The following is a 23,487-nucleotide window of genomic DNA, read 5'->3' on the forward strand; positions in this document are numbered from 1 at the left end:
TGAATCACTCGTGGATCTCCAGATAAAGGTGTCTTTATACTGCAGTTACTTAAGGCATATTCACTGAAAATGATCTCCATTTCACTAATTGTGAGTTGCAGCACTAGCTGGCTATTCCTGTTGAAATATATGTCACTTCAAAGGGAGTGAATACTTAGACAATCCCTTAGTTTTCTTTATTTTTCAGGAATTGACACTACTTTGCAGAAATCTGTTTTCACGTCAACATGAAAGAGTTTTTGAAAATTGTTGTCACGGAAGCCAAATTAAATTAACTTTGAACCATTGTTGAAAGACAATAAAAGGTAAAACTTCCGAAGGGTGTTAAAACACTTCATATGCAGTGCATCAGTAGGGTTATAACAGTCTGAGTTACAAAGTTAGGGCATGCTATTTGAAACATGCGAGCCCTACCATCAGAATCATCTAACCAAGAGTTGATGTAGTATCATGACGCATTTCAGGAAATGTAGAATTTCAAACTTTTTTCTGTAAAGCTATATTCAGTAAATAATGACATTTTTTGTTTAACAAATCTGAGTGAAACACAGCAGATTGGCCACATACACATACTTGCATCCTGCCACATATATTTTCCTCTCGTTTTTGGGGTGTGGCCTGGTTTGATATCTGGAGCAGATTCAAAATACACCATGTTACAGCAGGCTTTACTACAGGTGTGGTACACGCTGACCTACTGCGCGCGCGCACACACACACACACACACTAAAGTTTGATACTTGCCCATAGCGAGCTGTCAGGATGGTGCTCACACTGCCCTCTGCAGGTGAAGCAAAACAAAGTCATGTGCACACCCTACATTTGATTGAAGTGAAACACAGTTCATTGCAGTCTAAAATGTTTTGTGTAATAGAACAAAAACATATTGGCAACAATGAATTCCATAATGTAGTCTTTTATGGAAGAAAGATCACCATTGTTCATTTATAGAAGCAACATCAGCATTACCGGCGAAACAATTTGTACAACATGAAGAAATATGTTTATTACTTTTTATACGATAAACTTAAATACCAAATTTTTTATTTCCCTGTTTGCTCAAACATTTTCTCCATCTACGATAAATAATGTAAGTATACACACGCTGTAGAACTAGAAAGTGAAATTAAACCTGCTAAAACAAGAGAGTACAATTAGCATGCAGACAATACTGACCCATTTTAAGTTACAAAATCATCAGAAACAGCTAAAGTTCAAATGTACAGGTAGTCACAAATGTGCAAAATTTAACCCAGAATGACCCTCACCTCTTTAATTCAACATACCATGACTTCTGCATAAAGGAATTTTCTTCTGTAGCATAAACACAGTTCCAAGTGTTTCATTCAACTGTAACCGAAAACCTAAAAACACTTCTTCCTCGATCCACACAGGCAGTTTTTACCCTGGGTTGCTAGATAAAGCAAGACAACATTAACACCGATTTGCAGCCTGAGGTCAGACGTTAAAATAAAAAGGCACTATAAAGAACCATTTTATTGTGATTGTGAATTGGACTTTATTTTACATCTTACAGTAGAGAGTTGAGATCAGTGTGATGAGAGCATTGTTAAAGCATGAAGTTAAACTGAGCACATCAGACACAGAAAATGACTTAATGACCCTTGAGACACTTTGAGTTTTTGGCAGCTTAATGTCTATGAAAAGGGAACATTAATGTAAGTACAGGAATGGATAAAGAATAGTCCACAAAATAAATGTACAACTTCTGATTCTATTGTTTGATGGAATTGTTCGAGCTGGCTATAAAAAAGGACACTGATTATAATATAAATTCATTTTTCTGTCTTTTTTAATTGAAACAATAAACATCCAAAGTGTTAGAGAGGAATAAAAGCACACTAAGAGTTAGGCAACTGGAACGTTTCATTATGAACTCAACAGTGCTCTGCGAGATAAGGTTAACAGTGCATTGTAACATCATGAATTATAAAATTCAAAATATATAAAGAATCAAAGATCTCTCAAGTGTGAGGGTGGTGTCTTACTAGCAAGGAAGCCAAAGTTAAGAGTCAGTGTGAGCAGAGCGACCAAAAAAAAAAAAACAACTATCACACACTGCTTCTGCTATTTGAAACATTTTGTCCTTTATCAGCATACACATCATTATAATGACCAACCCAAATTATACAAAAAGCACAAGATATGACTACTGAATGTTTAAAGTTGAAATACAGCCAGGAGTAATATTAAAACATCCCAAGTTCAGGGATAAATTAGTTCTACAGACATTGAGATAGTAGTACTAGAAGAATTACATGTTGCTTTTTACAGTGCAGAAGCTGGTTTACTGAATTATCTCCCTGTAACATAAATTACACGGAATAATAATAATAATACACTTAAAAAGCTTATTCTTAAAACAAAGTTCTTCAAGTACACTTCAAAAAATGTTGGCAACTGTATTCCGTGTAGTTTTGGTTGTTTTTTTAATGATAGACAAGTCTAACAGAGCATTTATTATTTCACTATTTTTATATTATACCACCACTCAAACCACTCTCGTCAGTTTCATTGGCAGTTTATGAAATGATATGCTGAAAATATTTTGAGCAATACTGACATAATGCAGTTTGAAATCATGGGCAGAGAAAACAATAAAAGAGTTCAATGCCCAAGAGTCAAAGCATAGAAAAAAACATTACACTGAAAATGGATACTTTGGGATTTATGGGGAGAGTTACCGTTTTATCAGCAGATGAGATGATGTCTTATCTGACAATCTACCAAATTTGATGGAAAAATATGTATCTAGGTACCAACTAAACATTAAATCTAGTCTAGCTTTAGGTATATATGCACTATATATTAATGTGGTAACCTAAACCCAATCCAGAGTCTTACTTGTGAAAACCCAGGAGATGGTCCTTCCTTCATGCATTAGACTTCAAAATCACTGCAGCACTCACAAGCTTAACAATTAATACAAAGCGAGATAAACCGGTCCTCCTCTCTGACAGTTTGCTGATAATGACGTGTCAGCTCGTGTGCACTCATATTAGTGTCTGAGCATATGAAAGGAAAGTATATTGAGTGACTGCCATTATCAAGTACAGTCATGGATGTGGCTTGTAACTTGTTTGGCAAACAGAAGCATGAAACATTCTGTTGACAGTCTGAAGTAGCGTTGTTTATCTCTCTTCCTCCCATCTGTTCGATGCGTCACCATCATTAAAAACGAGATGCACCAGAGTACAATAACCCAAAACATTAAAATGTTAACATTGTTAACAAATATTAATGATATTAAAAATTTTTTAAAAAGAATAAAATCTGGAATCCTTCTCCTGTACAGCGTCTGGCGATTGTGGAACCCCCCCAGCCCAGTTGGTTTTGGCAGTGGTCTAACACTTGTGCTTCATGGCAAGCTGTAGAAAAATTGGGGTAGGGGGTTTCAGGATAATAGAGTGAGAAAACTCAAGAAAGTGGTGTCAGTTGACCAAAAAAATTACCCTACCAGAAAATTGTGTAGCAACTAAAAAGAACTCCATGTACCAGACTCTTGATTAAAACACAGTAAGTAATAAAATGAGGAAACACAGGATACAAATTTGAGCATTTCAGAGCTCTTCCACAAACAAGAAAAGCTACCAGACAAGCCAGTAGGTCTGTTATTTTTCATTCAGGTAATGGCACGGCTCTCTGCGGCTTCATTTATCTCATTAACAAGGGACATTAATGGGAGATGCACACACACATGCACACATACATAGACTAGAGATTGAGTATGGAGTATGTTGCTGTAAAATGAGAAGTGAATTCTACAGACCGATCAAGTGGGGGCAGTAGAGCAGCATGCAGGAATGAGTGGCTTTGATTAAAACCGAGCTGTGCAGCAAAACTGTCTGCTGTCTCGCAAGGTGCAGAAATGGGATTGCAGAAGTGGATGAACAGAAGGAGTGTCAAGGTGACCTGCTCACAGTATTGCAGATGCTTGGTTCTGCACTTGGTTTTAAATTAAAACTATGCTGTTTGCAGAGGTCCACTTGTAACATATGCAGATGAATTTTAGAGTAGGGAAACTTAAATATATCAAGTAAGGTCCTTCTCAAAGTCATTCTCCACATGGATCCTCGTTTTATATCCATCTCTGGTGCTACCTACTGCTTTTACCAGAAGGCTTTAGACAGACAACAGCATGAGTTTTAATAATAATGTGCAAGACAAATGACAAGTTATGAAGCAGATAATATAAAAGAAAATGGCATCAAGTGAAATGAAAAACACAAGCAAATGAGTGACTCTTCGTGGGGGTTATGCAGTCATTTTCTCCTGTATCCAGCTATGAGTTTTTTTCTCTGCTTATCACAGTTTTTGTAATTCATCACAGTGGGGTTCCTTATCTGTGAACAGTAAGAGGGCTGTGCAAGACTTTTCAAATGTCTTTCAATTATCTCACCATCACTAGTATGGCATTGTACATCATTCAAAATGGTCATTTCAATAGGTAGTGAATGGCTTTACTATTAAAGTCAATGACATCTCATTTTTGCTAGCACTGTCAGTGAAGGCTGTCCCTTAACAGCATGACAGTCCAGCAGGGCTGCCTGATTTCACACAAGAAATCAAGCTGCAAAGCCAACGTGTTTGAGTGTTTTTAGAAAGACAGCTATGATGATCACATTCAGGTGTGCTCACTACAAAGCAACAGCGGGTTTTTTTTCCTTTGGTTTTGCAGTAAAAAAAATCATATTATGCTAATAGCCTCATTAAACAGCAGGCAGTTAGTTTTCTGACAAACAAGAGACATGGGATTGATGGGAGGATGAGAGAACACCCTATGGAGAACTACAAAAGAAAGAACAAATGAAGGGAAGAAGAAGGAAAACTACTATCTTCCCAGAGCAGAGAGCCCCATTGCTAAGAGGCTGGAGTTACAATAAAGCAAGTCTTCACATAGCCTCAGGTTTTAAGGAAAATGTTTCATCTTTTGGCTTGACTAATAATGACTAAAATCAAGACTGGATATTCGACTGGAACACAAGGTGGTAGTCGAAGCCAGAATTTCAATGTACTAAGGCGTAATGCATACAGCAAGCCCACCTTGAGGTTATACGTTGTAATGTATCTTGCTAACATATTGCCTCACCTTGTGTGCAGTGACAGCAAACTGTTCAGCACTGTTCATCATGTCTGCAGTCCTGTCCTCAGCCCGACCTAATCGCTCGCCACGCTCATTCAGAGCCTGGCTGGCCTTCTGTACAGCACTCGTCACGCTGTCTGCAGCTGAATGTAGTATACTGTTACCTGCAGATAAGGATGGAAGTGAAGGAGCGAGCCAGATAGAGCAAAGAGAGGCAAGAAGAAAAGTAAACATAAAAGAGAAAAGACAAAGGGAAAAGAAATAGTGAATCCTTTGGCAAACAACATACTGTAAGAGATCAGTCGCCAATAAACAACAAGTGACATTAGTTGGATGTAGTGCAATCAGTGACCCTGAGCATTAGTACTAATGGCAGAAGACAACACCATAAAAAAACAAAATGGCTTTTAACAGGTGGAGTGTGGGGAAGTAGATAATGAGTTTTCATCAAAGCTGATTTATTTCAGGGAAGGATCAACTGAAATTAACCTTTCCCAACTTTAAGGTTTGCAACACATAAATTATACACCTCCTATAGGAAAACATGTCACAGTACATCCAACACTGCTTTTCTCTAATTTAAACCTTTTAGAGTCAGCTCTGTGATTACTTTCCTCCTTCTAAACTTTAGCTTAATAAGAAAAAGGATATGTGGCTGGTTGAATTGGCAGCCCTGGAGACCCAGTAGCAGAAATAAGACAGAGAACACATCTTCAGATAGCCGTGGCAGCCCTGAGGATGTTTCGTTTGACAAGCCATTAATCTACCACACGTTGGGAGTGCTGCCATTATCCACTTCGCCAACAACTAGACTAGGAACAGGAGTGTCTCTGCTGCTTTCTCTTGGTCTGAAATTCAGCTGAATTGTTCTAGTGGGGTATAAGCTGTCTATTTAAGGTGATGTACCCCAGGGAAAGTTGCCAGTCTAAAAAGTTATCTATATTACCTGTGCTTGCACTAGGGAAAATTTGTCCCTAGCCACTGTGGCTAAAGTGCTAGAATTTTGTTTAGCCACACTTTTTCAGTATCTGTACTGTGGCGCGCGAAGTTGTGGGCAAAAGACAAGACAGTTGAGGACATCATCTTGGGCTTTGAGAAATACTGATACAATATATTTTTCACCCTTTTCTGACAGTTTATAGAACAAATAATTAATCACTCAATTGAGAAAGTAATGGACAGATTCAAAAACGATGAAATGACCAATTAATTGCCAGCCAAATAGCAGCTGAAGGCCTGAATATCAATAATATAGGAAGAAAAAAAACGCATGGGTTAACAAGTTGGGATGCACAATGACCAGGGGATTGGGGATGAGGGAAGTGTATGTGCACGTGTGTGTGTGTGTGTGTGTGTGTGTGTGTGTGTGTGTGTGTGTGTGTGTGTGTGTGTGTGTGTGTGTGTGTGTGTGTGTGTGTGTGTGTGTGTGTACTTGCTTATCTATACCAGTGGGGACTTCAACCTGACTATTGCTATATAGGTGGGGACTCGTGTCATGGTGGGGACCTAAAATGAGGTCCCCACACGGGTGGCAACAGCATGTTGTTGTTACTAAAAAAAAAGTAAAAGTGCAAAAACGTTTCTTTAGGGTTAGGCATTGTTTTGGTGAAGGTTAAGGTTAGGGTAAGGGTTAGGGGTTAGATATGAATGGGAATCAATGGTATGTCCCCACCGGTATAGATAAACAAACGTGTGTGTGTGTGTGTGTGTGTGTGTGTGTGTGTGTGTGTGTGTGTGTGTGTGTGTGTGTGTGTGTGTGTGTGTGTGTGTGTGTGTAGCAAAGGGGGAGGGGTGTTGGTGGAAATGGAGTAAGCCAGGTGCAGAGAGCGAGAGCTGTAGTCCAAATCCTTTTTTCTGATTGGCTGAGACGAGTAATGTGACAGTGTGCATCTATTAATGATCGGAAGCATTCGGGTCGTTCCGGTTATACTCGGTAGCGCTCTTCAATAAAGGAGACGCGGTTTGTTATTTTCTTTGATTATCGCTCGGCAAATTACGAAAAAGTTGTAAGTTAACCCTTGGCAAAATTAACTTCGCCACCGTGGCTAAACATACTAAAAATGGCTTCCCCAATCCGGGTGAAGGCTTCGCCTATGGCGAAGTGGCAAATGGCTAGCGCAAGCACAGATTACTTATAATATTGTCACTCAGTACTGATGTAAACTCAAACCTTTGGTTGCCCAAAAAGAGGCAAAGGGGACCTTCAGTCTGTGGTGACAAGGTCCTGACTAGTCAGTTTAAATTACAACATCACAGGAGCACCTGAGGGTGAATGGCATGCTGTAAAAAATGACTAGAAGGACAACTGTACAGCAGCACAAAACATAATGCCCTTTAAGATCATGAGGTCTCTTTTGGGTTTTGATTTGTTCATGACCAACTCTAAAAATCACCATAAACACCCAATGAGATGATAAACTGTATTACCTTTTCCAAATTATGTATCCTCAGATATATACATAGTGTTCTAGAAGAAGGAATAGACAGAGTTAAAGCTTGAAGGTACTGTGACAGTATTAAAACCTGACAAGCCGGATTCTCTCTTTTCATACTAGAAGCTGCAATATAGTAAGTGTATGTCCCCTGGCATCAAGGTAGGTAAGCTGAGTGACAGATAATTGGGACAGCTCAACTGCAGTGGATTATACGACAGCCCGAAAGCAGATGACGGGGCCAGCTGGTGTTCCATCAAAAGAAGTTAACTTGATAAAGTCAAAGCAATTTATGTACAGACACAAACGCGCTCAGACACACAGATGTTTGTTCGCATAGATGTTCATACGCACACCTACGCACACAAAAGGAAATGGAGCACATGCAAGTCCAAGTCCTTCCTTTAGTCAATTTTCCAGAGATTACAGTAAATAAAAAGCATTACAGATGACAAACACATTGGGATCAATGATTTAAAAAGCTCAAGACAGTGTCTCCGCAATCCACAGTTCAATTAGAATGTTGCATTTACTTTTATCAGCAATTAAATGCCAAAGCAAATTTCATGTCTTTTGGTCCTGTGCCGCTCGTGTGGTTTGGTTTCCATGGGTTAAGACACGTTCCTGAAAATATACCTTCTCTTAACCCTTTAAGCTTCAGTCAATTCCAGCCATTTTCAGTACAAAAAAAAAAATCGCTAATATTCTATTTTTAAATTAAAAAAATGACGAAAAATACAGGGAATATTGGACGCACATCGCGAGGTGCATTTCCTTGAAAACAACCGATTCGTGGATTTTATACCGACTTCAGGACATGTTTTGGACAAAATAGTTTACTGGCTTGTGTTGTCTGGATGTAAAAGGTTGGATTATGGCCGTTTTTTGTGGAATCTTTTTTTCTGTGTGTAATAATGAACCCGGAAATGTGAGTTGCGCTGTGTGCGTTGAAGCCGTGTATAGAGAACGGATGGATGGATATTTGTTTTTGTCAGACAAATGTGTTTTTCTCACCCGCTGTGGTAATCACATCTGAAAGTGGTTTATACCGGCGGATTCATGAGAATCTAAGCTTTCCATCGGCGTATAGTGTTTGTATAAGCGCGTTTGCAGCCGTCGGACATTCTTGAAATTCCTATGCAAATTAGTAGGTGTACCGCCGGCGGTACACCTACTACGCACTGAAGTGTAAAGGGTTAAAGGCATTAGGACCTTTTCACCTTCAAACAGATTTTTCTTAATCCTCTCCTTCTCCCAGGGAAGCCCAGGGAGTAATACTCCCATCATCCTCCATATAACCCCCACACTCACTCACAACCCCTCCACAACATGCACTCTAGAGAACATCTCCATTTGTTTGTCTGCCCACCATTTTTCCTTCTGTTGTCTTTCTTTTCTGTTCTCAGAGATCAGTGGCAGTCGGTGATGTGGGCTCCCCCATGTAGAATGTAATTAGAGAAAAAGCAGGGTGGAGACGTTCTGGAGGGTTTATGAGAGGGGTGCAGCATCACAAGCTGAATGACACGTGTAGGAGTAGATTATGTTATGTGGTGCCATTGCTGTGATTCAGACTCTGAGCTTCACATCTCAACATAAACAGGAAAGCTGATGAGTCGTCACTGTTATCAAGGATAGCAACAGCTATGTTCCTTATGAGTTTCCCTGGTATTAGACTGAACTTTAATCAGGCAGGAGTTTAAAGTTTTATCTCTTAAACACTGATGTTACACTTGTGAATCGTAAAGAGGAGCTTTGTGTGATATTATGCTAAATCCGTGACATGCTCCTCTTAACAATGTGGAAGGAATTTTACTATTATATTCTATGATATCAACATAATCAGCCAGAGCACTCAAACAATGGAGCCTGAATAAAAGGCAAGTTGTTTCTGGCGACAAAATATTCCAGAAAGTAGAAACTATGAGCAAAGACAAACATAACAAGGAAGTGTGGGGGGGGGATCATACAAAGTCTCCCTCCTTTTCCAATTCAGCTGTGAGCAGTAGATTACAGGGAGCACTGCTGTGAGACCAAGAAAATAATCTACAGGTTATCAACAGGGAAGATGTCAGATACACTTCACAAGATGCTGACAGCGAGTTCCATTTACCACCACAGTACAGTGGATTGACTATATTGGACGGTTAACCTTAAAAAATAAACACACCTACACAAAAGCTCCATGAAAACAACACAGGAGTAGTGCGTTTAATATTTTCATTCTGGCAGTGTATGTGATCATATCATCACTGTGCTAGAATAACGCTGTGGGGCATAATATGTGTGGGTGTTTAAAGAGAGAGACTGTCTTGGACAATTTTTTGTGCATTAATGTGCACAGTCTTATCTGCACTCTAACCCATTCCATCAAAAACTCCCCTTGTTACCAAGATAATAAATTATGAATTATGCTGCTGTTATACATCCAAAGATACATGAAATATTCTGTCAAGGCCTTCAGTAAGTGATCCCAGTCTTATTCATAGTTTTACCTACAAATCCAGTGCCTTTTGACTCTGAAGTATATAGGAATTGCTTTCATTATTACCCTGAAGCTTCTTATCCCAGCAGCACTTATTTTACTGTAGATGCATGCACTGCCAGTTCACAGAGAAGTCACACGTGATTACATTTTTCTGCCAATGTAAAAATCGTGTCAGCACAAGCAGTTGGCAGCAGAGGAAAACACAAAGTGTGATATGGTAATCTATCTGATCTATTTACCTGAATACAGTAAACAGTGCTTTAAAATAAATCTTTTATGCAAATGTATGGTTGATTTTGAATTCATAAATGCACACATAAATGGGGGTGTACCAATTTGCCCAGCATTAAGAATATTTTCAACTTGAACAAATCCAAATCCAATTTTCCTGATTCGAGATATTACCATAAAGTAGAGGACAAGCAGCCAGGAAAGTAAACAAGGATGCGTGAGAGGAATACTGAAACATTATTAAATACATTTTTGCACCACTACAACTTTCCAATAACACTTTTACAAACAGTTGTTTTTAGAATTTCAATGCTCTTTCAATAAAAGAACATCTTTTAATGTATTTTTCGATTCTACAGATTATGAAAAGTGTAGTGAAAAGGCTCTATAATAAATTGATGATGTAAGTTAATAAATGGCATTAATGCTCATGAAAAAAAAATTCTGGTTTACCAGGGTGTAATAAAGACAAACATAAAACAAAATCTCTGCTTTTATCCTTCTACATACCGTACTTCCATAAAGTACATATATAGTTCACACAGGGTTGTTTGCATGCATGCCGGTGTGTTTTTTCCCTGTATAAAAACTAGAATGGCAGGAAAAACACTCATTCTTTAGGCAACAATACGCCGACTTCACACTTCCAAAGGGATTACGCATAAAAGAATGGTGTAAAAGATGAGAAAAAAATCATCAAGAAATGCTAATAGACATCACAGAAGCCTAAAGGCACAACCATGCTTCTCCTGCTGCAAGATAAACCCCCGCTGCAGTTTAATTAATGCAAATCTTGACATTACCCCACAGCAGCATAATAAAACTATAGCTGAGGTTCAAAGAGGAAGGGTACCTCCCCTTGCCTCACGGCACAAACCTATTATTTCTCTATTGCCCGTTATCCAGCTACTTCTTGTCATCCGATCATTTTCCCCACAATTTTCCTGAGGTCTTGGTACAGTCAATTCACGTTCCTCTCCAGAAGTCACTCACAAAAGCAATTTTCCACAGCTTTCTCTCTCTCTTTCCTTGAGCTATCTGTACATTTCTTTTTTGCCCCCCCAAGATCACTCCCTTACCATGAAATATATACTATATATATACCCAATGTATTGTAGTTTTCCTTGGATGAAAAGGTTAATTTAAATTGTGTATGCCAGTGCTGTAGTTTATAACAAATGATCTTATAAGCAGTAATAATCTTTATTTTCTCAGTCACTTCAGCTGCACTTAAATTTATCTTTACTGCATGTATTTATGCATCAAAGACATGTAGTTTAGAGTGAGCTGGATGTGCAGTCTAAATTAATCCTTGCTTTTCTCTGAGTGGCTAACAAACGCATTGAAGGACATCACTCTGGCCCTGACGTTGTTTTTGCACGAAGGGAAAGGCTCGACCTTGCTTGCTCAGTTGGCCCTTTAGTTTAGTCACGGTCATGCTGTTGAAAAAGGCTTCAGCAAGCCACTAAAATAATACTGGCGACAAACACGGAACACTATGTCCTAAATGTACAATAGAGTTGTGCCAACGCTGTTCGAAAAATAGTTATTAGGTATTCATGCACAGTCTGCTCTCAGTGGCTTTAATCAGCGCATAAATGTCAGCATCACACAATGCATTAAAAGCCATAATTTTCATCATTATAGCTTTGACCAAGCTTAAATGAGAATTTGTAAAGAAGTACAGAATACTGAGGAGACCATTAGAGAAGAAACAGTCCGTTTGTACCGTCCTTGTACGCCAAAATGTGATTTACCTCCGCACAGCATTTGTCAGTGACTCTGCACACAGTCTGACAGTGAGGGCTGGGACAGTGAACATAACTCACATAACCTTTGGATGTAAACTTAAAATACCCTTCAGCGTGTACTCAACCTCCAAAGTGACACGTGCTGTGGAAAATTTGTCCTTTGGCTCACTGGGAGCATATAGAAAAAAAGCTCTGTGTGTAAATGTTAAGTACAGCAGCCACTGAAACGGCAGAACAGGTCAGTTCAAGCCCCTAGAGTCAAGAGTAAAGCCCTCAGTTCAAAAGTCAGGGGACAGTGTTGATTTTATTTTAATCCAACTATGACGGGCTATTTACTATAGTCAGATGTTTAAGTGTATTTAGAATACATCACTGGTCAAGACCCAAAAAATGAAAGGTTTCACACAGTTCACTTGTTTTTATAATTCTAAAATAGCTACTTTACAGAGAGTACATGGACAAAACCTACTATATGCTTCATTTGCTCATCATTACATGTCAATAGTTTAATTTAGGTAAGAATTCAGTTTCTCCTCAAACTTGACTGCTACTGGAGTATTGAAGTTAGTGGTTAGTAGAGATATTTGATTTATAAAATTCTGCAAACTACTTGAAACTCAAAGTGTTTTTAGTAGGGGATATGACTTTTTTCATTTTATTTTAACTCTTACCTTGTCTCAGTAGATGACCATGATGTGAAACAAATTCTTTCTTCATTCTGTTCAAAAAGACCTTGCAACGGAAAATGACTGAATCTACAGCTTGGTCTTCTGTGATGAGAAAATATCAAAGGTCATAGTCAGCTTAGAGGTTCAAAACTTGATACAGTTTTGAAATTAGTCGTGAGGGGTTACAGTTTTTGGATGATTAAATTATGAGTTAAGCATTCGAGTGTTACAGTTCTTCATGAATGCCATGCAACTATGACAGAAGTTACTGTCTTATTATTTATCTGTTGAGTAAAACAGGTCACACAATGAATACTGTAAAAATGTTATTTTGTGTTAAGGAACTACAACTGATTTGAAATGTCACTAAAAACTTTTTGAGAACTAGCCCATATTAATACCAGGTCCTTGTTTGCTTCTTTTCAAGAAAGTCAACAAGGCGCAAGATAGAAAATTCGCACAAGGCCGCGTAAACTAGGAGGAGAAAATGTTCATTTGCATTCAAACCACGAACACATGCCAGTATGATGGAGAAGCTCAGGTGGGAATTGGGTTCTAACAGGGTATAATGGTATAGGCAGCAGCCCAAGTTGGCACTGATAACAAGGCAATTAGTAAATTAGCTGCTTTTATTTCTAGACCAATTACATGCCTCATCAAGGATCAAAAACACACGCCTGTGTATCCGCCCTGTACAGCTCTGGCAGAAGTCTTTTAAAACAGAATACATTAACAAAATGTACATGTTTATGAACAGATATATACAGAGTGGGGTATAAAACAGTCCGAGATATTAAATATAAACAACAAATCTCCATTTTCTAAGTCATAATGTGAAATCCTCCACTCTTTCCAACTTACTGCTCACCAAGACTTCACCTGGTGATTTAATGCTAACAATATTACTTAACAAACACACATTTACACAGTAAAGTCTGCTATTGGAACCTCTTGTAGCAACATGTAAATACCGTCAGCACTGGAGGAGGTCCGCTGGTATTCTCAGACAATCCCAATACATGATTTTGAAAACAAACAGCAAACACTTAACTTTACAGTAATGTAAGTTCTGGTTTTACTATCTTGATTGGCAAATACGTACTTGTCTTTCAGCAGTATTAACATCTTGATTCCATGCTATGGAAAACCAAACTCCTGTGCATTAATTATTTGCTTTACATTTCAGAGGTCTGCCGTCTCAGGTGTTTCTGCAGATAAAGTCTCCCACAGTTATGGTCCCACACCTGAGCAGCGTCATGATTTTTGTTTTGCACTGGTGTGAGACTTAAACTGGAGTGGACAGAAGTGGCAGCAGGTTGGCATCCTCTCTGTTCCTCTTGTCACAATGTGGATAGCGAACTGTCAACTTTTTCATCTATCATGTGCAGCTTCCTCTTCTCACCAAGATCCCGGAGTCTATTATCAGACGCTGGCCGACGATCTGACTTAGTGCAGGATATCAACAGCTGTTTCCTCAGTGGATTTCAATTTGCAAGTTTTTGTGAGTAAATTCATTCATATCACAAGCATTTGCATAATGGGCAGTGCTGCAAATACAAGTTTCTTCCACTTTGTGTTGTTAATACAATGCCAGAGGGTCTGTACTAGCAATTTTCAGATCTACTGGAGGCGTGCGATTGATATGCAACATTTACACTCTATAATCCATCCTACTCCTCAACCAACATCCACATTCCTCGGGTTCAGGACACCGATACCTTCCCACCTACACATACAGAGGCTATAGCATCCACCAAGGTCAGCTGAAGAGAATTAAATGTGAACATAGTTTTTTAGAGTAGGAGGGAGGTTGAAGGAATGTAACATAATGGTGGAAAGAACTGTCAGCTTTGAACAGACAGAATGAATGAATAGATAGCTGGTTCCCACACATAAAGTAGGAAAAACAGAAAAAAGAGAAATTGGAAAAAACTACAATATCTCTACACATATATTTCTGATAATTTCACCTCTGCATTATATTTTATTTCCAGTAATACCCAGATATTCCCACAAAATGTCTTTCTTTCTAGTGTGAGGACTGAACGCTTTCACACAGTATGTTATTAATTACAGTACAAAGAGACTCTGAGTTGCCATTAATTGTGATTTTCCCCCATATTAATGATTAATTGGCAGCTCAACAGCTGAACCTTAAAATCCACACTTTCTTGCGTTCCGAAAAGTCTACCGTATTTCTGATAATTGATTCCTGTGTGTGTGGGGCAGATGGACACCATGCAGGGGGCAGGTTGGGGAGGTGTTTCCATTTATAAAGCGATGAATAAAACAACAGGCTGAATGTTGCTCAAAGATGAGGCTTGGGGGTAAACAGATCAATATATGATTAAGCCACCCAGGAAGCTGCATTCTCACTTTCGCCACAACCCTCCTACAGTAAATAAAACACTTTCAGCCAGGAAATGATCAATTTTCTTGCTGTACATTTACATTGTACATGGGTGGAATGTTTGACAGTTTGTTACGGAATGGCTTGTTTGATGCATATGTATTAGTTTTGCATGAAATCAATAATATTTGTAAAGGGAGAGGATAGCTTTCAGTTGACTGCTTTGCATCACTGGTTTAATATCAGTGGCTGTTACATCTCTTACCGTGATGTTTAATGTTATTTTGATGAAAATAATGAGTCTCACACATCAGGCATGCAATCAAATGTGTCAACATCACAAATTAGTGAAAATTATTGTTTAGTGCTGCACTTAGTGCTGTAAACCCAGTTGATTCGTGTCAAATGCTTTGAATCACAGCTGATGTATTTTATTGGACACCCTCTTTGACCTCACTTCAGCAGAGCACACAACAGATGCTGTGTACAAGGAATAAGCATACATTTTCATACACACCAGGTGCTGGCTGTCATCACACATAATTAGATTCAGACTGGCTTACAGCACAGTTTGACAGCAGTGAGTCTGGCACAGTGGTGCCACTGGGTTCCAAACAGACATATTAACAAAGTGCAGTTAGAAGTGTGTTTTTTTTTTGTGCATTTGCTTTTGTTTTAATTTTTATGTCTTACCGCCTAGCAGTTTGGACTGACAGTTGACGAACTCTGGTTTCCGTGCTGAGCTGTATCGCTGGCAGGTGTGGTGAAGAATCTGAATAAAGGTGCACTTCTCTCCTGCTGAACTAGCAACCCACTGGTCGAACGCATTATCAAACATCAGGTCAAACTCAGGACAGTCCTGGGAAAGTAAATGACAAAAGGGAAACATGAGTCAGAGGTGAGAGTGCAGTAAGAGAAAGGAAACATCAGTGGTCAAGAGAGGCAAAATGTTTTTATCAGCAATACTCATGTTTACCCTACAGTTGTGCTTGGCATTATTAATTCTATTAATACAGGGGATGAAGGGAATTTAAAATTACATACTTTATTGGGGTCAATGCCATTGACCTGCCGTAGCTGGTCGATTGTCCACCCAGACCGCTTTACAAAGGCAGAGGATCCTTGGAACTGCTTGACCTTAGTGATGGATAGCTGGGACGGTTTCTTATTTGTCACTGTGGAAACAAAAATAATAAAACACACCAGATAAGCCAGCTGCAGCAATAATTAAGCAACAACTTCTAAAACATGTACAGCTTATGCATGTGAGGCAGTCGGACGTTTGGAATAAGACTGGATAGTTCAGGTCACCACATGAAGAATATTAGTCAAGCAAAAGTCAGACGTTTCCTTCTGTGGGCGGCAGAAACAAAGAAATCCATTAACCATGGATCAAATCCATTAACATTTTGGAGCCAACACCCACAGAGACTGTGATAAAGACTTGCTATGAGAAGACAGACTAACCATGACCGGACAAGATATGTAAGCATGTTTTTTTGTTTGTTTGTTTTTTTTTTTTTTTTTTAACTTCTTTTTATTTGGAAATGTACACGCTCATAATGACAAGATGCTTACAATACATATTTCCACTTTTTTTTATAATGAAACAAGGGAACCCCCCCCCCCCAAAAAAAAAAAAAAAAAAGAAAAAAAAGAACACAAAAGAACAAAAAAAAAAAAAAAAAAAAAAAACCCAGGACACATAATTCAATGTATAAAGGTTGGTATGACAGAGATAACAACAACTAAGCATTTTCAGGTGAGGATACACTATACCTTATTTTATATATACAAATATGTGTGGGATATAACTGTTAAGTATGCCAAGTATACATAAATAATAAAGAGTAAGGTTATAAAACACGACATGTACATACAAGAAACAGATATAGATAGAATGTTGAGATGGACTGGGATTGGGGTAAGACAGGTATCCCTTACAAAAGGAGCCAGCTAAATGCTGTCAGGTAAGACATCTAGTCCCCCTACATATGATAGAATTGGGTCCCATATTAAATTAAATTTACTCTTATTTCCTCTTAGTGAATATTTTATCTTTTCTAGTTGAATAAAATTCATCAAGTCGCTCAACCATGTGGATAATTTGGGTGGATTTGATGATTTCCAGTGTAGTAATATTCTTCTGCGTGCAAGCAGTGTTGTAAAGGCAATAATGTTTTTGTGTCTTTTCCTTAGGTCAGAATGTTGTTTTTCTATAATACCAAATAAAGCTACTGTGGCATCAGTCATCAGGTTAACTCCAAGTGCCCCTGACAGCATTTTAAAAATTCCTGTCCAAAAGGTTACCAGAGCAGGGCAAGACCAAAACATATGAGTTAAATTGGCAGGACCATAGCTACATCTGTCACATCTATTACTTAGTTGGGGGTATATTTTAGCAAGTTTTTCTTTGGAGAGATGAACCCGATGGAGAACCTTAAACTGTATGATATTCAGTCTGGCACAAGAAGTACTGTCATTTACTCTTTGTAGAGCACACCTCCAGATATCTTCTTCTATGACCTCTCCTAATTCCCTCTCCCAGTCTGCCTTAATTTTTTGAAGGGACACATTTTTAATGGAAGCAATATAAGAGCATATCTTAGAAATCAGACATTTTGAAGTAGCAGAGAGTTGCAGTATGATATCAAGACCTGGGGTAGATGGGATGTTTGGAAAGTTGGGGTCATGGTGCTGAAAAAAATGCCGAATTTGAAAGTAGCGGAATAAACTGGATTGGGGGAGACTAAATTTACGTGAGAGATCCTCAAAACTAGCAAATATACCATTAATGTACATGTCTTTAAATTTAGAAATACCATGTCTTTGCCACATTAAAAATGCGGAGTCTGATACAGCAGGGGGAAAGAGATGGTTATTACAAATAGGACTTATTTTAAGAAACTGATGGAACCCAAAATGTTTCCTACATTGGATCCATATTCGGAGAGTATTATAAACAACTGGGTTTTTCGTCAGTTGTGAAAATGAGAGGGGAAGGCTGGAGGTAACCAGTGCTGAAAGTGATGTTGAGATACAAGATGTGGCTTCTAGCTGACACCAATCCATATCTGGAGTGTGCAGCCAATACAGAATCTTTTGGATATTTGCAGCCCAGTAATAATGACAAAGACTTGGCAAGGCCAAACCACCCTGAGTTCTTGGCCTCTGCAATAATTCTAACCTAACTCTAGGGTTTTTACCGTTCCATAAAAAGGAGACGAAAGCCCTATCAATCAATTTGAAAAAAGATTTGGGCAAGTATAGAGGGACACACTGAAACACATACAGAAATTTTGGAAGCACGTTCATTTTAATACTTTGTTTGTTTTTTTAATCAATTGTGTGCTTTAACCGTTTTATAGTGTTAAAGGTTAAAACAATGCATTTTTTCCCACACTAGTAATTTGAGAAATATCAACAGTAATATTGGTCCTGTCATGGTAACAACACTGCATGGGATGCAAGTCATGTCTATGCATCACAGTAATGTATTTCTTTCACTTCACTGCTGACTGAATCTAAACAGGTAATAAATTGCACTACATTGAAATTTAATGGCATTTTCTTCAAACTACTCACCAAAGAAAAATGGGCATAATAATGAAAATGTAAACAAACAGTGATGCATGTGTGATATAATGTGGTTCCATTAAAATAATCAGGTATTGTGCAGTTTTAAATGCCGGTGCTTCAATCATCATGCTTAGTTATGCAGCAATAAAAGTTCATATCTTTTGTAATACAGAAAAGACTGCTCACAATCTGTTGTGTCCATATTCTGCTTTAAAAGCTTCACTTTGACGACTCATCTATTGTCCAGTAATGGCATCAATTTGTCCTCAGCTTCACCCTACTCCTCTCAGCATTGTAGTAGAAATGTTTATCTTGCCAGACATTTCTGTGTATGACTCTTCCCTAATAGAGATTACACCAGTTCCAACATATGCTTGGACTGTTGGATGGGTGTGTGTGTGTGCATGCGTGTGTGTTGCTGGACCCTTTGTCCTCTTTGTCTTTCTCAGGGCCAACATGCTCCAGTGTTGCCTTTTTAACCCCGACAGCAAACTTATGCTTCCGCTCTCCCACATTTACCATTGTGTCATCTCAGAGAGAGGAAAATGTTCTCTGCAGTTTCTTTTGACTCCACATCTCTTCCAAAAACCACCACTATCCTGCTAACTGTCATGTTCCATTTTCTCTGTTGTTCAGGTTTAGTTTGTCAAACATCTACCACACCCTTCTCTGGAAATGAGTTTGAAAATATAGGTAGGGCTGAATGTTACATCAGGTGATACACTCAGTAAGCAAACTCCCATGAGATGAAGGGTGTCTGGATATGTTTTGTGTATCCATTTAGACAGCTGCAGTTGATACTTCCAGGGTGGGACAGAGGCAGAGGAAGACGGATAAAAAGCAAGCCGACATTTCATCGCTCACATCTTGTCTTTGCTTTGAGAATTTATTTTCATCCGAACAGACAAGCTCGGTATGACACACATGAGTGATCACATCTGTCTTGGGTCACAGTGAAGGCTAATAAGAGCTCTAGAAAGCAGAAAATTTCATAAAGAGGATGACAGCTGGATGTAATGAACCAATGTGTTGAAGGGTGAAAGTCTAGAAACCGAGGTTATCCAATTTCTAGCGAGAATAATTTGTCTCCGAGTTACATTTGTGGTACATGGGCAAAGAGCCACTCCTTTCCTCAAACTCAAGCAAAAGTAGGGTCTTATCGCTATCACTTAATAAGTGGTAGCTGAGAGATATAAAGAAAATGGCTACAAGTAAAATATAAATTTAACTAGAACCCACGTTTCTTAAAAGCCTTGCCTCCATCTTATCACATCCATAATGTACAGCACAGTACAGGAACTAATCTTTTTTTTTTTTTTTTTATCAGTGGATACGATGAAAACTTTTTCAATCAGGTGAAATCATTTGGAGTATAAAATGTCAAAAAAAAATTGTGATTTAGTTTGGTTTAATTTAGATGATACACGTTTCCAAAAGTGCAAGTTATGCCTTCAAATTGCTTATTGGATATGATTCTAAAACACAGAAAAGCATAATTAGCCTTAGCTTTGGGTACAATCAATGAATGATTAAAAGGTTTATAGCAAATTACTAATCTACCAAACAGTCCTGTCTCATGTCACTAGTATGACCTTTATCCCAATCATACATCAAACATGAATATTTTTAACACAAATACATTGAAGGAGCTACAACTGCAAAATGTACTGTGACTCAGTCAATCTTAGCAGGTGAAAGCAACGTATTAAAAAAAAAAAACACACAGCAACAGTAGGTTTACAATCTACTGCAGCAGCCACTGATGTTATGGCTCAGTAGCCCCAAAAGAATACTGTACACAACATGATTAAAAAAAATGTTTGAGAGAAAATTACTGAAGATGAACACAGAGTGTGACCCTTAAGCCTGAGCACCTTTGACTGAGGTTTTCTTGAATTAGCATATACACTACCAAATCACAGGCTTTGTGGTAAGTCTGCATTCAAAACAATTAAATTGACTCCAGGATTAAAATAACAGATGCATAACACTGGAAAAATGACACATAAGAAGAGCATACTAAACGACGAGTTGCTCACATGAGGAGGGAATATTACAGGAAAGTCAATCTGGTAGCACAGTTTTTCTGTTCATCTTCTTTTCTTTTTTTTTTTAAATAGAACCATGGCATTGCAAAGAGACTCGACTACTGAAATGCATTAGCAAACGTGAAAAAGACCTAATGTCTCAAGGCCATGGAGCTAAATTGTCAACACATCAAGAGAGAGGTCTTAATCAAGCTGCCAGACACCTTTGAGCCTCTCAAATCAATTTCTTATTCAGCTGTTGACTCCCACACTGTCGGAGTAGCTCCCTTGCATATTCAAACAATTACTGAAAGTTCCAAGAGCTGACTTTATTGAAATAGTGATCAAGTAAAAGAAAATGTATGCTCCAGCTCTTTGACCATGAAACTTCAAGTTGTTGCCATTAAAAATGTTGTCACGGAGTCATACTGTGAATGAAGAGAAAAAATATTTTAGAGAAGTATATGTTAAAAAAATAAATAAAATGACCACAGGCAAGCAGAGATTTTCAAAGATGTGCATTATGAATGTTTTGTACATTCTAAAACTCTGTACAAAATCAATTTCTCAACATGTACAACAATTTGTGATATATCAGTATTTCCTACTGGCAGAAGAACCTATGCAATATTGATAAATCTGTGCAATATCAGTATTTCTCCAGTATTAGAATTGCAACTCATGGAAGAATCTGTACAATACCATTGTTTTTCAATATATAGACACGTGTAACAGCTTTATTTTCCACGTCTATAGAAATCTGCTCAATATCTGAATTTTCACAAATGAAATAATCCGTACAATATCAACAACACTTGTGTCTGCTTTCTGTTGTTTTTCTACTTTTTCTGCCCATGTTCCCTATACATTTGCACTATCCTCTTTGCTGCTGTAGTACTACAACATTCCCTGCTGTGGGATCAATGAGGCCTCATCCTACCTCCTACCTTATATGACTCATGACAAAATCACAGAGGAGTAAGAAATTTAACATCATGAAACATATTAAGTCATATTTTACCAATGTATTGTATCCAGTGTCACACTAAGCTCCTAGATTGTATCCTGTAACATTCTTCAGCCAGACTATTAAACTAAACAACACCCAAAACCACCACTTTTGTTGAATTTTCAGATGTGTGGTCACAGTGCAGAGGACTTCCTAAGTTGATCAGTTTAAAAAAAATAGAATTCTTACAATGACAGAGGTGGATGAACACATTATCTCTTCCTGACACATTTTCCTCACTTTTTTGCAGCAATCACACCCTGAGTACAAAATTAAAGCTCATTAACAATGAGCAAAGAGCACTCGGGTACCTAATAGATATATAGAATCATGAAAAGACCACAACCACTGAAAGGCTGCCAAATGCATTGTTTCCATGTGGGCTGGCTGTCAGAGGAAGGCCATGCTGGGGTTCCTGTCCTGCTCCTTTCTCATGTTCTTATGGTGACATGCTCTCACTTCCTCCAGTGGATCAATCCCTTGTTGTGCTTGGCTATGTGCGAGTACTGCACCCTTCACAGACTGCGGACATCACAGCGGCAACATTCTCAGGATCGGCTTCCCCTCAAGGAAATATTATCATAGTTGTGGCTGTTAGGACAGAAATGTGAGCACCGGGAGGAGTTCTAGCAAAAGCTGTAATGACATAACTGATCACGCAAGAATTGTATGCATTGCTGATGGTGAATGTATGCAGGCCCTTTTGGAAATGTTGACCATGCAAACATGATCTACAAAAAAAACTAAGTCATGGCAAGAATGGGATGTAGAAATATTTGAGCTGGCAGATGACACCATTAAACAGAGAAGGAAGACCGACCACCCACATGGGCATGAAATGAAAAACTTCCTTTCCCTTATATAATACAACATAATCCTCATGTCAGCACTGATGCTTATCAAAAATCTTCATCCAAGAGCCAGGAACATGATAATCATCAACATTTTGGCACATCAGAGAAAAGCTATGAAAATATAAAACCACAGAATAACAAAAGATCATATCAGCAAACATCAGATATGGCAGATAATGTGAAACTGCAAACTCTAAGAGAGACAGCGCTGCCCTTAGTTGTTTCAAAATTCACCCACTAAGACGCATATAAATTGCTTCTCAACAAGATTCTTTTGCTGCTGTTGGAAACAAAAAAATTCCGTCAACTTTAAACTTTGTCTTGACAATCTGTGATCAAGCTGCAGCTACAGATCAGCCTCTATGTTGCTATTTCTGACAAAGTCTAAGGATGCCTTGTTAGTCTGAAAAGATGAAAGTGTGTTTTCAATTATTTGAGTCTATGCTGCTCTACTTCAAAGAAGCATTTCACAGCCTCGTCCTCGACCAGGTGGGCTAAGGATCTCTTGACAGATCAAGCCTCCGTCAATAGTCAATCGCTTCTATGCTCCAACATTAAGTACACATGGTCGTCATGGAGATCTGATTTGCATTGCACAATACACACCTGATCACGTATATTCAGGGACAGCATGGTACAGGCGAGTTTTATTCTGCAACGCCATCCAATATCATTAGGACAATAGGAAATGTTAATGGATGCTAAGTGCTGGACAACAAAGAAATGCAGTGTAGTTTGTTTGGCTTGGCTGAGGGCCTTTCTCCATTTGTAACACAAGAATGCTCTCAAGGGATAGATCATATGTGTTTGGACAAACTAAACAGATGAGCCCACATGATTTACCATCAGCCCAACGCAGCAAAAGCTAGAGTGCAGAGCCTATCAGGGCCCTGGAAATCACTCTGTATTTTGCAGTGTATCAAAGTTTTTAATCTGGCTTCTGCAGTGATATTACCAAGCTGGTGCATAAGTAATAATGAGCTTAAGAGTGAATCGA

At 38.5% G+C, this 23,487-nt stretch overlaps 1 protein-coding gene across 2 annotated transcripts in view; it reads right to left on the reverse strand.

Moving 5' to 3' along the window:
* Positions 1–900: 900 nt before the first annotated feature.
* The window catches only part of stxbp6 (syntaxin binding protein 6 (amisyn)), a 65,955-nt gene continuing 43,368 nt past the window's right edge, over positions 901–23,487 (reverse strand). The window contains exons 3-7 of one of the 2 annotated variants that reach the window (XM_051956560.1): positions 16,066–16,196; positions 15,715–15,880; positions 12,675–12,773; positions 5,111–5,268; positions 901–3,389 (exon numbers count right to left, since the gene is read on the reverse strand). In XM_051956560.1, the coding sequence (XP_051812520.1) occupies positions 3,366–3,389; positions 5,111–5,268; positions 12,675–12,773; positions 15,715–15,880; positions 16,066–16,196 (578 nt within the window). In that variant the 3' untranslated portion in view covers positions 901–3,365. The remainder of the gene's footprint in view (positions 3,390–5,110; positions 5,269–12,674; positions 12,774–15,714; positions 15,881–16,065; positions 16,197–23,487) is intronic. The other variant, XM_022214987.2, reaches the window with a different exon arrangement.

The sequence above is a fragment of the Acanthochromis polyacanthus genome, chromosome 1 (assembly GCF_021347895.1).
Source record: "Acanthochromis polyacanthus isolate Apoly-LR-REF ecotype Palm Island chromosome 1, KAUST_Apoly_ChrSc, whole genome shotgun sequence".
Lineage (NCBI taxonomy): Eukaryota > Metazoa > Chordata > Actinopteri > Pomacentridae > Acanthochromis > Acanthochromis polyacanthus.